Below are 16,858 nucleotides of genomic sequence, written 5' to 3' on the forward strand. Positions count from 1 at the left end.
TTAGGTGACCCTTCTAGTTTATTTCTCCACTGTGGCTGGCTTGTGTCAGTTTTTGGGGAATTGTGTTAGCCAGCCAGCAACTCTGATGGTGGGGTGGTGAAAGTCGTATTATATTAGCATGGCAGATGATAAATGGCAACAGTTTCATTTTTTGCTGCAGATAGCAGAAGGTAAATGGAAGCGCTTGAGTTATATGCAGGGCCACTGGAATATTATGGCAGGAAAAAAAGAAATTATAAGGCAGGGTTGACCAATTTATGTGGCAAGAAAAGTCCAGTTATTAATTTGCGATACCAATAGCTCTAACTCAAGCAAATGCTACACCTATTGCATTGCAAATGCTTGTTGTAGCAGGAATATTGAAGCAGCAGGCAGGCTAGTAGGGCTGAAGCCTAGTCAATTGTTGTCTGATGTCTTCACTGCTGGGGTCTGCTCTTCAGTCCTTTTTCTTTCTTGAGGTCATCAGGAATCTGGAGAGCAAGGTTCGGGGTGCCCCTAAATACTAGATTTAAGGGGTTACAGGGGTCAGAGGCCAGTAGCCAATAGCTACTGTCCCTTAGGGTACACCCTTTCTGTGCCCACTCCTTTTGGGGAGGAGGCACATTCCTATTCCTCATGGTCACTCTCCTCAAAAACAAGATGGAGAATTATGCAAGGGGGGGGGGGGTACTTCAGCTCTGGACACCTTAGGAGTGGTCCTAGTTGCTATGGTCCCTCCTCCTTGTTTTTCCTAACTCTCCTGCTGAAGCTGCCACCAAAAGTGGGGCTTGGTATGGGGGCATCTCTACTAGCTGGAGTACCCTGTGTCACTGTAACAGGAGGCCTGACCCTTTGAGGCTCACAGTCAAGTGTTGCAGTTCCTGCACGGGGGAGGTGTGATGCACCAGACATAGGCATATTCAGATAGTACAAAATGTTTTCAAAGAAAGAACCACGTTTATAAGACAAATACTGGTCTGTTAGGCTACCCAAGGAAACAGCAGACACTTTAAGGCCCATAACAACATTCCAATAATGATCTTTGGAAAGACCGCTGGAGCTGCTGGTCGTTGAAGTTGGTTGAAGCCAGAATTCAGACAATCCTAGCTAAGCAGCCATGATTTAACATGGGATATCCACGGAACCCTAATGGCCAGTTGGTGGGCTAAATTTCAGTAAGGCACTGTCTATAAAGGACAAGTTGCTCAGATGGCCATAACCTTGCACAGAATAAGATAGGTTTGAGATGTGTTATGTCTGAAATCTGCCTTAAATTTAGGTCAAACCTCAAAGGAAGTAGTGGTGTCTAAAGTTCAGAATTATGTATGAGAAAGATTTGCATTTTTGACTGATTAAGCGTCATAAACAATTTTCAATCCAAAGACGCTTTGCCTCTATCGCAAATAGAAGGTCCGCTGTTACTTTGGAGTGATGTACCTGCAAATGAAATAAAATCTGAGTGCCCTCTGAGTACATGTACACAATAATATTGTGTTCATGAAGCAGGCAGGCATCAAAAGCAAAGACTAAATAGTAAAGGAGAAATAGAAGAGCCCTGCTGCACCCTCAGCTAACATGTTTGGGCTCTGAATTCCAAATACTCATAACACTGTGATAGAAGTCATAAAGAACACAATAGCCAGCAATCCAATTCACAAATGTCACACACCAGCACCCTATGTATCCAGTGACTACAACCCACCTTCTCCTTCATCTGTTACCATGATGATCACTTTGAAGCCCTATGTCTTATGTATTCGGTTTTAGTTACTATGTGATTGAGACAAATATGATGCCTATTATATTTTTGGGAATCAGGTCCTTATGAAGGAATCAAAGGCAGTGCCAAGAAAAATGCATCTGTTGCAGGAAAGCATTACATCCACATGTCCAAGGCTTGTCCATATTGTAAAATACTTGCTAGGTAACCAATTATGAGTTGCATAATAATGGGACAATTTCTCTAGTGAAGGCCTAAGATCCATAAGAAGAGTGTGGAGTGGAGGTGGAGTTAGAGGGAATGGAGAGAAAAGGAGGAGACTTCGGGAAAGTTAAGTCTGGACCGAAATGTAATTACACACCATGTAGGTGAACTGTACTAAAACCAAAATTAAGTTTTATTCCTAAACTGTAATAAAACACGTTTTAAAAACCCTCAGGTTAACAGTTAAAACATCTAGTATATGATTTGACAGAGATTAATATTCAGGAGCACGTTTTATACAACCAAAACCAGCAAAAGAGACAACTACTTTCATTGGTACATGTAAAAAACACAGACAAAGGCAGATCAAATAATATTGTTAGAACGATCAATTGGCCCTATTCCCTACTGCAAAGCCTGTACATCCAAGAACAGATCTACGGATGGCTTGGGAAATTGTGCTGTCACACATAAATCACAGTATAGATCATTCTGAGTTTTGGTACACATAGCACGCAATGTTAGAACGCTTCAACATTTGTTCATAATACAAACTATTGAAACTGATCTTAAAACTACACTAGTATACATATTCAAGTTATCATAGTGCTAGTTTAATAAATGTTTTTTTTTTTAACCTCAGGCTGCTTGTAAAACGTTGACTGCAAAAATCACTCTTTACTAGCTTTACGGAGGTACAGAGTTCTATTAAAACCTCTGAAACTTTGTTTACTGAGCCAGATTCCAACCTGGGAGACTTACATAAGGGGCAGGGAACAATAATATAACAATTGTTCATTTGCAGGTTGTGCATGCCAGCAGATTCAGGTATTTCTAGCAAGATCCAGGGACACATTTGTGCAACAGGGAAAATACAAAGCTTAAATTAGATACAGATGGTAGGTATGACGATGTTAAGATATTCGTCTAAGCTACCTTGTAGTTTTCCATCCATATACTGAGTCAGAAAGCTTGAACTTACTGTGGACGCAGTTTATTGTGACAAACCTAATCACAATCATTTCCTCAAGTATAGCTTTTGCTTATCCAGTTCTTGTCGTAATGATGGAGGCCAGACACATAAAACATAATTTAACATACTTGAACCCGTAGAAGTTGGCACAACCGGGGACCCCCAAAATACCCTTAATGGTTTTAGGGTTGGGCTCTATTCTTCAGGTCAGTCCAAATACCTATGCAGAAGAGTAAGGGTTTCAAGTCTAGGTCAGAGGCAAAAACTTCTAGGATCAACTTTGGAAAAGGAACCAACATGGTGCTAGTTGGTAGATTTTAACATTCTCACGAAGAAAGAATTTGTTACTTAACTGTAGCTCCTGTTCTCCAGTATTGGTATCTTTCACAGATTCACATGCTTGAATCATTCCCCGTCAAAGTGGGAGTCCCTTGGGATCATAGAAAGCAGTATATATCAATATAATAGGCTGCAAAGGAAATGCAAGATTCAGCCTAATAGCCTATCTCAGTTTTTTTTTTGTTAAAAGACCAAAGTTGATCAGTGACAAATCAGGCGACAGCACACTCCCAACAGAGGCATGTTCCCTCAGGATTTTCCAAACACTAGTGAGATAGACCACAATGGCCAAGAAGGAGTCTCTCTAAGAGGAGGAGGGTGGGTCGCATGTGAATCTATGAATGATACCAATACTGGAGAATGGGAGTTACAGGTAAGTAACAAGTTATTTCTCCGGTATTGGGGTATCTCATATAGACTCACACACTTGAATCAGAATAGTTAGCAGTGCAATACATGAGCAACAAAATACTCATGATTATGACAGTGGATGGCGGGTATAACATTTTACACTATACAGTAACAGGCTCACCATTTGGAAAAGACGACAAAGTACCACTTGCCCCATGGCTGCATCAGTAGTCTGTGCTGCATCCAGACAGTAGTGCTGGGTGAAAGTGTGCCTGCTCTTCCAGGTTGCAGCACTACATATATTTTCGATGGACACCCCAGTAAATAAAGCCGCTGTTGTGGAAACTCCTCTCACAGAGTATGCTTTAGTCTTTTGTCTTAAAGGCCTGCCTGCCTTGAAATGACTGAAATTAATGGCTGATGAAATCCAGCTTAAGGTGGGCTTGGAGACTGGTCCACCTTTGTTGATCAGTAGTACGAATATGTTTTGTGCGATGCAAGTAAACCTTTAAACATCTCTTGACTTCAAGAGTATGAAGACTTTTTTCCACTGATGTTTGAGGATTAGGAAAGAAAGGCTTACACATAACCGGCTGGTTAACATGAAAATCAGTGGGAACCTTTAGTATGCACTTGAGATTAGTTTGCAGGATTATCATGGTATCTTTGAATTGCAAGAAAGGCTCCGTAGTAGTGAACGACTGAAGTTGACTTACTCATCTAGCAGAGTTAAGGGCTAGTAACCAAGCCACCTTCCAAGTAAGGAACGTCTGTTCAGTCCTGTGAATCGGTTCCAATGGGCTTTTGGTCAGTCGGGATAGCAAGGTGTTAAACTGCCAGGTGGCTGTGACTTTATTAGAGGATATTCTTTGAAGAGTCCTTTAAGAAATTGGACAATTAATCTGTGTGACCACAAGGAAGGAGATCCCAAAGTTAACCTATATCTGGAAAAAGCAGCCAGATGCACTTTGACAAAGGAATGCTTTAGGACAGATTTGGCTATAGACACTAAATATGGTTACACTTATTAAGCGGAAGATATGATAGCATGTACTTTAGATTTCTCGCATCAAAGAGAAAAACAAAAGCTATATGTTTTGTTGGTAGAATCAGCTCTGGCCTTTGCAAGAATACGCCAACAATCCTCTGGAATGTCTAGGTGCTGTAGCTTGTGGTGCTCATGAGCCAAGTTAATAAATGCAGAGAAATTTGGTCTGGATGAAGGATCTGGTGATTGTTCAACAACAGCAAGTCTACTTAGGGCTTGAGTTGAATGTGTTTGTCCACTTACAACATGAGCAGCTCTATAAACTAGTGTTGCCTCGCCCATCATGGAGCTCTGAGTATTAACCAGCATAGTTCCCATTTGATTTTCCTGAGAATCCTGGGGATACGTGGGATTGAAGGAAAAGCGTGGGCATAACTTTCGGACCACTGCATTGAAGCGGTATTCTCCCAGGATCCCTTATGAGAGTAACTGCTGTCGTAAAACCGGCTTTTCTTCTTCTCTTGTGATGCAAAAAGATCCAGATTGGGTGTGCTCCATCACCGAAATATGGCATTCAGGACAAGTTAGTTTAATTCCCATCCGTGACAACTTTGGGATGTTCTGCTCAAAGTGTCTGCTGGAGAGTTGCGTACTCCAAGGAGATGTTCTGCCCTTAATGTCACTTGATGCCCACTGCCAGATAGTTTGAACTTCTTGGGACAGAATTATGGATGTTGTACCTCCTTGTTTGTTGAGGTAATGCATACTCATTGTGTTGTCTGTCCTTATCAACACAGAGGAATCTTGAAGTCCCGGCAAAAAAGCCTGAAGAGCCAGTGAGACTGCTCTCAGCTCGATGAAGTTGATATGCAATTTCTACTGTTCTAGAGATCCACTTGACCTGAGTGTGGAGATCTTGCAAATGAGCTCCGCATCCTTCTAGAGAAGCATCTATGGTAATGTCGTATTCCGAAATGGAAGGAAGGAATGTCAGTCCTGCAGAGAGATTGTTGGAGCTTGTTAACGAGGGAAGAACTGCTTCATTGACAGATGTAATCTGTATGATGTCTATTTGTGCTTCCAACCGGAGCCACTGTGTGTCCAATTGCTCCTGGAACGGTTGCATTTTAAGACAAGCATTAGGTGTTAAGAGAATGGCTGAAGACATCATGCGTATTAGAGATTTGATCAGGCAAACTAAATTGCACTTTCTTTTTGAAAGGGAGAGTGCCAGAATGGAGAGTTTCTGCTGCCTTTCTACAGACAAGAATACCTTGTTGAGTAGTGTGTCTAGGGGTGCTCCCAATAAGGTTATCCCTGTTGAAGGTGAAAGGAGGGACTCCTGGAAATTGACTATGAGCCCCAAGGTTTGAAAACTTGGCAGTATCCCTCAACACCTGTTGGAAAGATGGAGCTTTATAAACCATTCATCAAGGTATGGAAAAACATGAATACCTTGTTATTTATTGAAGGTGGGCCACCACCAGGGCAAGACATTCGTAAATATCCACGTAACAGATCAGACACCAAAGGGAAAGGCTTTGAACAGGTAATTAGTACCGAATACTGTAACACTTAGGAATTTGCAATGGCTGGAATGGATGGGAATGAGAAAATAGCCATCCTGGAGATCGAGGCTAGTAAGAAAATCTCCATGGTTGAGAAGCTGGAGAATTTCCTGGAGAAAAACCATACAGAAAGATTGTTTCTTTCTTCAGGTACTTGTTGAGTTTCCGGAGGTCGAGAATGGGGCGCCATTTCCCAGATTTCTTCCCCATGAAGAAGAAACAGAAGTACAATCCCTTTCCTTTTTGAGAATGTGGAACCTTTTTTATGGCCCCTTTTGACAACATTGCAAAAACCTCCTTGCGAAGAAGATAAAGGTGAGAAAGGAGGAATTTTGTTGGTGGAGTCTGAGGTGGAATTTGAGTGAACTCCAGAGAATGGCCATGCTCGACGAGATCTAGGCCCTATTTGTCCGTAGTTATTTTCATCCATTGATGTAAGTACTGGGAAATTCTGGCACCTACCGAAGGATGAATAGGAGGTTTAGTCGGTACACTGAAGTTGACACTGCTTCCTAGTTGTATCGCTGGCTGAAGCAGCCTGTCTCCTTCTTGGTTGTTATTTGGAATCGGCAGCTGAGGGCGGTTTTTGATAGGGTTGATGCTGTTGATAAGTGGGGCGAAAGGACTCCCAGTAAAATTGTGGTTGATGTCTCTGGTTTCCTCCATAGTGGAACTGGAGAGTTCTGAGAGATCAAGCTATTTCTGTGTCCACTTTTATGGCCTGCAGAGCATCATCAATGTGTTTCCTAAATAACAAATCGCAGTTGAAGGAAACCTTAAGAATTTTGGTTTGTACTTCTGGGTGGAACAACATGGCCTTAAGCCAGCACTGGCATGAAGTACAGCAGTTCCCGCCAACTGCCGGAAGCCCATGGATGCAATATCCATTGCACAGTCAATTTCAGATGCAGCTTTTTGACCTTCCTGTAAACTGTGAATTGCTTTGGTTTTCCTATTACCTGCCAGGAAATCCAGATATGTGGCAATGTCTGACCACATTTGGTGATCATATCGCCCCAGAATTGCCAAAGAGTTTGCGTCTGGAAGGTTCTACCTGATGTAACAATCTTTTGCCGACGTTGTCTAGTCACCTGCCCTCCTTGTCAGGCGGAGAAGCGATTGGGGTCGAAGGATTTTTAAAACCTGTGTTGTATGGCCTGAGAAATCACTGAATCAGGTCTTGGATGTCCGATCAAACAAGCAGGTGAGTCCTCTGGCGCTTTGCATTTTTTTATATCTATTCTAGGAAGAAAGGCAGTGACGACTGCTGGTGTTTTCAAGATTTTTACTCCTTCCTCCCATACATAGTCTATAATCGGTATTGCTCTAATTGTCTTTCTGGATTGATCTATATATATATATATATATATATATATATATATATAAATATAAACACACACCATGAAAATGGAAGCTAAAAATACCATTTTAAATTACAAAAAAACTGAGATAGCTTACTGATCATGTATATAGATAATAAATAATATATCTTATATTAATCTGCTGGGTATTGTGAAATAGAAGCCGGCACTCCAGAGGTGAAATATAATCTTTTTATGAAGCAGGTGCTGGGGCCCAGTCCTTCCAGGACTTACATGTTACCAGTTTCTTGATTGGTCAAGGGCCTTTTGAACTTAAGCTCCTGTGCCTCAAGGTACCCACCTTGTTCTCTCCCTCTGATTGTATCACTCACTCTTTCTTAGCTCTCTGCTGCGCTCTTGCGCCTCTCACTGCCTTGTTTCAATCTGTGCCATCTCTATTAGCTTTGTGCCATCTGTGCTTTCTTGCCTTGTCACCATTGTGACATCTCTTTTGCCTTGTTCTCTTCTGCATTTTACCTTTTTGTGCCATGTCGTTGTGACTCATTTCCCCTTTGTGCCTTTCTCATGCTTCTTTTCTCCTACCTCATTTACCGCTTATCACCTGCTCCTCCCTGGGCTCCCACTAAGCCCTACCTACAGCCCCCTGCACTCCTCCCCCCATGTCATGCACTCCAAGATGTACAATCATGCATGTTCCTCAACACCACCTCGCTCAGCAAGTACGGTCTGAAATCTGGGAACTTGATAACGATGGCCTGGACATCCTCTTCCTCAGGAACACGTTTGACCTCCATGTCAGCACTCAACATCCACATGGCTGTCCCAGCAGGATAGCCAACACTAATCCGGAGGAGGATTCACAATTATTCTAAAGGAGACCAGCAACTGCACCAGAGCCACAGAGAACGGGATCCCCTTCATGAAGTACCTGTGAAGCAAACTTCAAATCTTGGCAAAATTCACCCTGAACTGAATCCTGATCTACTGTCCTCCTGGACCACGACCAACCTTCACCAATATAGCAGAATTCGCCCTCCACTCACCATCGACTCTAAAGCCTACATCCTCCAACTGATCTCAATTACCATCTGTTACGTGCAAACAGACCCTCAGCTGCAGTTCTTGAAAGCCTAGGAAACCTCAGACTAGTTCAACAAGTTGCCAGACCCACACACCTAACTGGACACACCTTCATATTTCTGCCTCCATCAACAGCATCACAGTTACCACAGTCACGCTTGTCACCTGGATTGGCCACACCAAGGTCAACATCAAAATCAACATCCCCATACACAAAAAATCCACCTCTACAAGTTTGGGCAACCACAGCCAGCTGGAACAGCATAACAGAATCAGATTGGTCCCATACACTACGTCTGAGTTGGCCTAAACCCACCAGTGACATCAAACAATTTGATAAGTGGATAGCAGACTGTGACAAGTCCATAGCACCCCACAAACATAACTACCAGAAGTATACCTAAAAGTAGGACAACTTGCACTCAAACGAACTCCAATCAACTAAGCAATACTGCAAACAGCTGGAAACGGAAATGGGTAACCAGTCAGACAAGGCCATCTTGAAAGTGGCCCAAAGACGTTGCCACACACTAATTAGAGAAACAAGAAAGAAGACCCCAGCCAAAAACACAGCTCCAACAGCAACAAAGAAATCTTCACCATTGTCGAGGAGTTCACTGCACCAGCGTGCACTGCCACAGCATCATCCCCTTCCAAGACCTATGTGACAACCTATTGGAATTCTTCAGCAACAAAATCAAAAGTATCTACAACAACTTCAACCCTCAACTGAACCCCAGCAGCCTCGCTTCCTACCTGCCCACAGAAAGTACAGGAAACGCCATGACTACCTGGAAAACAATCACCATGGAAGAAACAGCCAATATCATGAGAACCATCCAGTACAGAGCACTGTCGAACCCTTGCCCCCCCCACCCATATCTACAACGTGGCATTTCCCCAATCAGCCACTGACACCTTTGCAGAAGCCTGGAAACATGCACCGGTCTACACATTAGCACACTATTAAAAAAAAAACTTTACTTACTTAACTAGCAAACTACCGCCTAATTTCCCTACTACCATACCAAGCCAAGATCATGTAAAAAGTAAACAACAAGCGACCCACTCACTACTTCAATGTTTACCAGCTTCAGGACACTGCTCAATCAGGTTTCAGACCCAATCACGACACAAATACAGCCCTCATTGCAGCAACAGACAAAATTGGAATAATCCTCAATCAAGGGTAAACAGCTGCTCTTACCCCGCTGGCCTTCAAAACAGCCTCCCACTCCACCCTAATCAGAAGACTTCACGAGGCATGGAATCGAAGGTCCCGCTCTCAAATGGATCTTCTCCTTCTTAACTGGAAGAACCCAGAAAGTCATGATGCCCCCCTATATGCTGAAAGACAGGAACCTCATCTCTGGAGTCCCCCAAGGATCATCTCTAAGCCCAACCTTATTCAACATCTACATGACTCCGCAAGCCAACATCATCAGGTCGCACAGCATCAACATTCTCTCCAACACAGAGAAGACATCTGTGACAAGAACCAACTTCGTCATCTTCATGATCACAGTAGCCACCTGGATGAGATCAAACTGCCTCAAGCTCAACTCAGACAAGATCAAAGTTGGGATTTTTGGAAAGAAGACAGCTCTGTGGGACTTCACCTAATGGCCAGCAAACCTAGGATGCTAGGAACCTAGTAATCATCTTAGATGACAAACTTGATATGGCAGCCTAGGTCAACTCTGTGACCTCCACCTGTTTTCACATTCTGCAGATGCTATGAAAAATCTTAAAGTGGCTACCAGAGAACACCAGGAAAACAGTCACACAGGCACTCATTTCTAGCAAACTCAACTACAGAAAACACACTTTATGCCGGAATCACCAAACAGCTCCTCAACTGACACCATATCATCCTGAACGCAATTGCAGTACTCACCTTTAACCTAACACGCCGCTCCCAGATCACAACACATCTCAGAGAACTCCACGAGATCCTCACAAACACTCAATTCAAACTCCTCATGCACTCAAACAAAGCACTGCGCTATATATTGGTCCAGCATACCTTACGCAACCCTCTAAATACCTCCGCTTGGCTGGACTATCACATGTCTACATATCCCAAAAACAGAACAGGAGGCTATGCCTTTTTGTACATCTCCCCAAAAGCATGGAACAACTTCCCACAAAACACTGGAGCCTCCTCATCACTTCTTGTGGTCTGCATCAAGCAGAAGACCTGGCTCTTCGAAAAAACTCCCGGGAGTCTTCTGCCTATCCAACTATAAAACACTTTGATACCCTCACGGATGATTAGTGCGCCATACAAATAAGCATAACTTAACATTATAAACACATGCTTGAGTTAATACATTTCAAGAAGAACACAACACATTTCAACTGTGTTACCAGCCTTGTTCACACATGCTTTTATTATATTAAATGTTGTGGAATAAAGCCCGATTACACAGGGAACTGCAAAAAACAGACACTATTTCATGGTTTCCTGTTAAATACAGGATTCACCCTCAGACCACTCTTCAATACCTTAACATTGTCAGCGCTTCTAGAATTTTGTGGCACTTAGGACCAAATTATGCAGAAAGATTATCTAAATTACATGCAAAAATATAAATTATGTAGGATCTCATCAATTTGCAATGGAAACAACATTTTCGGTGAAATTCTGCAGATAGGTTATTTAAATTATGTGCAAAAATCTAAGTTCTGCAGTATTTCATCCATTTGAAATGGAAATATAATTCCTGGTGAAATTTGCTAATTTTGCATATTATGTGGCAAATGCAGTAAAAGGCTAACTATGCAATAAGCGCTGCAGTCACAGAATCACCTAAGTCACTGTACCTCACAATTGCCTATTATTTTATTAACAATTTACAAAAGAACGTGAAAACACACCAAACACTAATTCCGTTCAGTGGCAGGGGCTTATTGCAGGTCGCTGCAGTCGCTGCGGTGCGGAAGGGCCTCCTACAGCTGTAAAGGGCTTCCAAACCTTCTGGGGGCCCCCTATTCAGCCCAGTGTAAATGTACATCTGTGAGATGCAGGAGACCCGGGACCCCCGTCACATTCTGCAAGGGGGGGTGGGAGCATAATTTTGCATTACACCAATGTTCAGTGCCCATTGTTAGCCGAGTGTTTAAATAACCAACAAGCACCTATGTTAAAATTCAATTCAATAAAATGTTTTGGTGAACGAGGAGCTGTGAGCCTTGGTTGGATGTAGTCATGCCAAGCACATAAAGGAAATAAATCCTAAAGACCAATTTAAGATCACGTATGTACACATAACTACTGAAGCCTGATTAAGGTATGTGGAGCAAAATTCCTGTGTAGAATTCTGCTCTGCTGGCAAATCCATCCTGTAAAAATCTTATTGGACATTACAACTTGGCTCTGATATGGAGTCCCAGTAACAGATTCCCTGTAAAGTAAATACAAACAATACAAGGCAACTTTTCAGAGTTAAAACCATCCATTAAAAATACATCACAACATGAGACTTAGGGAGAGGATGGCTGGCCAGAGAACAGTTTGCTCATAAAAAAGGCAAGGATGGCAAGAAAGCACCTCAAAAGTAACTGAATTACAATAAGGTCTGAGGCAGATGCAGGGGACTTAGCACTATGGAAGCAGGCTTAGGCAAGGGATCATGCAAGATCTACTTGTTAAATGCGTGGGCACACAGAATGGGCCTGATGTTCCTCATTCTACATTAAACTCTACAACAAACAACAATAAGTTCTTGAGTCTGTTACCTTAATATTAACACAGCAATATGTGAAGCCTCTTTCCAACACCAAAATCCAAATTAGTCGATCTTGAAAGCGGCAAAGGTAGTGTGAACCAGGTAACAGGAAACCTAAAATAGGGGACACGCAAAGGTGTTGAACATGCAAAGGCACAAACAAAGCACTATTTCATTATCTTTAGTTTGACAAATGCTTTCAGTCTACAAGTACACGCCGATTACACAAAGTTTGTATTCAAAATGGATCAAATGTGAGATTTTTTTTTTTTTTTACATGTATTGTGATGGTGCCTAATACAGTCATTAAAAACGTGTTCTTCTACTTCGTACTTTTAAAACTCTATGGAAACAGTTTTCATTTTCACTAAGGTCATGTTGAGGATGGATCACGTGCTGGAGGCTCGTGAGGCCTTTGGTGATTAGCTTTACAATTTGAATACAAATTCTATAATAGTTCTCCTAGAAATCTATAACATACTCTCATTGGTGAATATAAACAATATTGAATACAATGACTCCAGCCATGCCTAATTTATAAGATTACTAAATTGTTTCCCTCTTACTAGATAACTTGTCCACATCAAATTGAAACAGCACAATCTAAGAGGTTCTGAGGATATCATCGATTAGGGTTCAGCTCATAGATTAGGGACCACTGAGACCTGAACAAGAAATTATGAGTGACACAGAGTGATATTGTAGGATGAAGGCACTAAGTAAGATGGGGAGGATGTTGGAGATTGCTTATGACTTACTTGATTTACACAGCATATAAAACCCACTTTTAATTATTTAGCGAAAGTCATGAAACAAGTGGTGACAACGTGCTTATTTAATAATGTAGGTAAGATATCGAGATGACCATAAACCTTTTCTTTGGACTACGGGTGTATGTAATAAGGGAATAAAGATTCCCCTCTTTTTGTCAGGTAGTATGTATCAGTACCCAGGGAGTATGATATAAGATCTGATAATTATAGGTAACAATAAGCAAGCCTGTGATGTATATAGGGGATATGGATGTACACTTTAAATGAGTTTAATTTGTCAGTGGAAGTTAAATATAGCACTGTTTAAATGCTCAATGTAGTTAGGTGTATTAATGTGTCCTTTTGTGAGTTAAGTTATTGTAAAACACATTCTGGAATTCTGGGTAATGATCTTGTTCACCAGTTGATTTAGCTTATAATTTGCCTCATGAAATGCCAATGACTATCACAAAGGTAAAACTCTTGTCTGTAACGTATTGGGTTACCCACAACAGGTGTGTCAAAGCTATTGAAGAAATATCTCCATCATCTACTAATTGAAAGGTAATGTTTTCTGTGTGCAAAGCAAAATATTTAACATTTGTAAAAGTACAAAGAGATAATATTTCTGACATCAGCAAAGGGAAATCGCATCTTGAAATTCACATAGTCTAGACAACGCAATGGTGAAAAAACACATGCACATATTCTTCAACCTAGTTTTATACCAAGTATTGTTTTTTGTTTGGTTGGGATGAAATGCAGTAATACCCCTCAGGACTCCCCCTTAAATTGCCAACTTAATCTTTTCATATCTGGCTACTCCAGTAAAGAATCTAGACAAGCACTACTTCCTAGAAGCATTAACTCAACACACTGAATGCTGTAAATATTAACCCACTGTATTCTACCACTGGCCACTTCACAGAATCCTGAAGAAAGTAAGATCACACTGGACACTGGGGATAGTAACAAGACTTAATCCTTAGAACAACAGACCACCTCACTAAAGGAGAGTCACAAAAGGAAAAAGAAGTTCGATTGCAGTCAAAGTTTTTGTAAAAATGCCATTATCAATGTAACAGGGTTGATGGACAAGGTGGTAACAAAACCGCACCAAGGAGGGACAAATGTAAAGCATTTACCAATGATGACAAAGGATGTTTGAAAGGCAAGCCCAGGAGCGAGTGATAGTGATGGGTGTGGGGTGGGCGTGGCTAAAAGCCCAGATACATACCAACATGTCGAAAAGCAGCGCTTGCGCGCTGCCATGCTCAACCTAAAAGCGGACTGGTACGCCAAGGTTGGTAAAGAAATATGGGACCTCACCATTCAAGTCATACAACACATTGTGTTGAAAAAGATGTCAATGTAAGGTAGTAATCCAACTACCCTACATCTTTTGGGCTCATTTTGGCACAGCCACCATACACAGTCAGGAAGAGACTTCGTATGAGTGTGGGGACGGAAAGAGCTGTGCATACATAGGGCAGCACCACAAACCTAAATTCTCTACTTAGCATTTAATGGCATCCTTAGTTGAAAGAGACAGTAGCGCTCATACAACACCTCCCCAAAAAAAAGGCAAGAATAGACTAGAGAAACTACTGCTACTACCTGGCTTATATCATCACTAGACTCGGATAACCTATTAGGCAGATTGCTATACATAGGCATTGTGTTACAAAGACATGAACAGTTTTAAATGTCAGACTTTAGGTTTCAATAACTTTTTTTTTACTGAAGTTTTAACATCAAACATATCAATGTAAGAAAATACATTGAGGGTTTGTATTTTGGAGTTAGTTCTCAAGCTAACACGGTCCTTCTTGAATAGAATATAAGGCTCTTTTATGGTAAATGCTTGCTGCTCACCAACTCTTCTAGCTGATATAAGTGTTAGTAGTAATGTCTCCCAAGGGAGATATTTTAAGTCTGCTTTGTGGACTGGTTCAAACGGGGCTTTCATTAACTGCTGCAAGACAATATTGATATGCCAGGCAATAGAAGGTTCCTTCATAGGAGTGAAAACCCTGAAAAGCTCCTTGAAAAACTATTTGATGATCCTTGCTGACAAAGTGAGGGTGACTTGTCAGATCTCCTAAAGTGAGATTTTGCCACTAGATGGACCTTTATGGATAAATGTGCAAGGCCAGATTTTGCAAGATGGCAGATCCTGTTCAGGGGTTGAAGAAAATTGGTGTAAAGCCTTTTGTTCTTTCCACTTTAGCTTATATGTCTTGGTGGTGGAGTCCGCTACTACTATAGTGAGGATTTCTCTACAATCTGTGGGAATGTCTAGATTTTCTAATTCATGGAACGCAGGAGCCAGGCCAATGCAGAGACGTTGGATTGGGGTGTAGTATCTGGCCCTTGTTCATTGTTAATAACGTCAGGTATGGTGTTAGATGGATAGTTGAATGTGCAGTTGTTCTGTCAGCAGAAGCAGCTCTGTGTACCAGAACTGCCTGGGCCATTTTGAAGCAATGAGGATGAGCTTGCATGGTTTCCTCTTAATTTTTCTGAGTATCCACAGGATAAAAGGAATCGAGTGGGGGGGGGGGGGGGGGGGGGGGGGGGATAGAGTGTATGCAAATATCTGTGTCCATCTCACTGACAACCCTTTCTGGTGATGCCAGCTTGCATAATACTGGCATTGTCAGTTGTTCCTGGTTGCAAAAAGTTCGTTGAGACCTAGTTTACTGAGCGACAGGAGGTATAGGTTTTTATTGGCTGTGGCATGTTGAGACGTTGGAACCTTGATTAACCAATCGTCCAAGTATAGGAATACTTGCACTCCTTTCTGCCTCAGGTGCTGGACCTTTGGTGAAAATACGCAGGGGTGACTTTAATTCGAAAGGGAGAATCTTGAACTGGTAGTGGGTGTCCCAGCTACCTGGAATCGTAAGTACTTTTAATGTTTGGTATGAATGGGGATATGGAAATATGCGTCCTGGAGGTTGAGAGCTGCCATATGGTCCCCATGATTGAGATGGTGTAAAATGTCTTGCAATGTGACAAACTGAAATTACTGCTTTTTAAAATACTTATTGAGCTTCTGAAGATCGAAGATCAGGCGCGAGTCTCCTGACTCTTTCCTGATGAGGAAGAAACGGGAGGAGAAACAGATTCCCTCCTGAGACTTTGGGCCCTTCTTTATAGCCCCTTTTTATCATAAGAGAAACCTCCATCAGTAGCTGTTCTAGATGAGGAGGGGTGGTCCTTTGGGTGGGACATTTGGTGGTTTCTTGATGAATTTGAGGGTATGTCCGGAAGCAATGACTTCCAGGACCCATTTGTTAGTTGTTATACCAGACAACTGATGGAGGAAGTGGGAAATACAACCAAGATGTTCTGTCTGAGAACAGAGGATAGCCAGCACGGGTATAAGGTCACCGTTTCCTTGCCTTTTCTCACCCTCTGGAGGGCTGCTTTCCCTCTTGCTGGCTATTTGTATGTTGCCAAAGGTGGTTGCCTGTACTGTTGCGCAAATTGTGAACAACATTGCCCCTGATAAGGCCTATATTGTTGTCTATAGGACTGGAAACCTCCTCAATAGGAGAAAGCACTCCTGTCCCTAGCTCCTTGAAAGGGCTGCCTCTTTATTTGCAGTGTTCCCAACCGATCTGGCAATATCGGTGTAGGTCTTGATGGCTTGAAGAGTGTCATTAATATGTCTGCCGAACAATGCTTGCCCACAGTAAGGCACGTCCAGACTCTTACTCTATACTTCTGGTCTGAAGGATGTTGCTTTCAGCCAGGCCTGCCTTTTGAGCACATCTGCCCCTGCTAACTGCCAAAATCCTGTTGAGGAGATATCAATAGCACAGTTGATTATCAGAAGGTCTATA

The 16,858-nt window shown here is 42.0% G+C and overlaps 1 protein-coding gene across 3 annotated transcripts in view; it reads right to left on the reverse strand.

Moving 5' to 3' along the window:
- The window catches only part of PCNX4 (pecanex 4), a 312,316-nt gene that overhangs the window by 76,527 nt on the left and 218,931 nt on the right, over positions 1-16,858 (reverse strand). For all 3 annotated transcript variants that reach the window (XM_069207422.1, XM_069207423.1, XM_069207424.1), the window contains exon 8: positions 12,266-12,369. In XM_069207422.1, the coding sequence (XP_069063523.1) occupies positions 12,266-12,369 (104 nt within the window). The remainder of the gene's footprint in view (positions 1-12,265; positions 12,370-16,858) is intronic.

The sequence above is a fragment of the Pleurodeles waltl genome, chromosome 9, assembly GCF_031143425.1.
Source record: "Pleurodeles waltl isolate 20211129_DDA chromosome 9, aPleWal1.hap1.20221129, whole genome shotgun sequence".
NCBI classification, from domain to species: Eukaryota; Metazoa; Chordata; class Amphibia; order Caudata; family Salamandridae; genus Pleurodeles; species Pleurodeles waltl.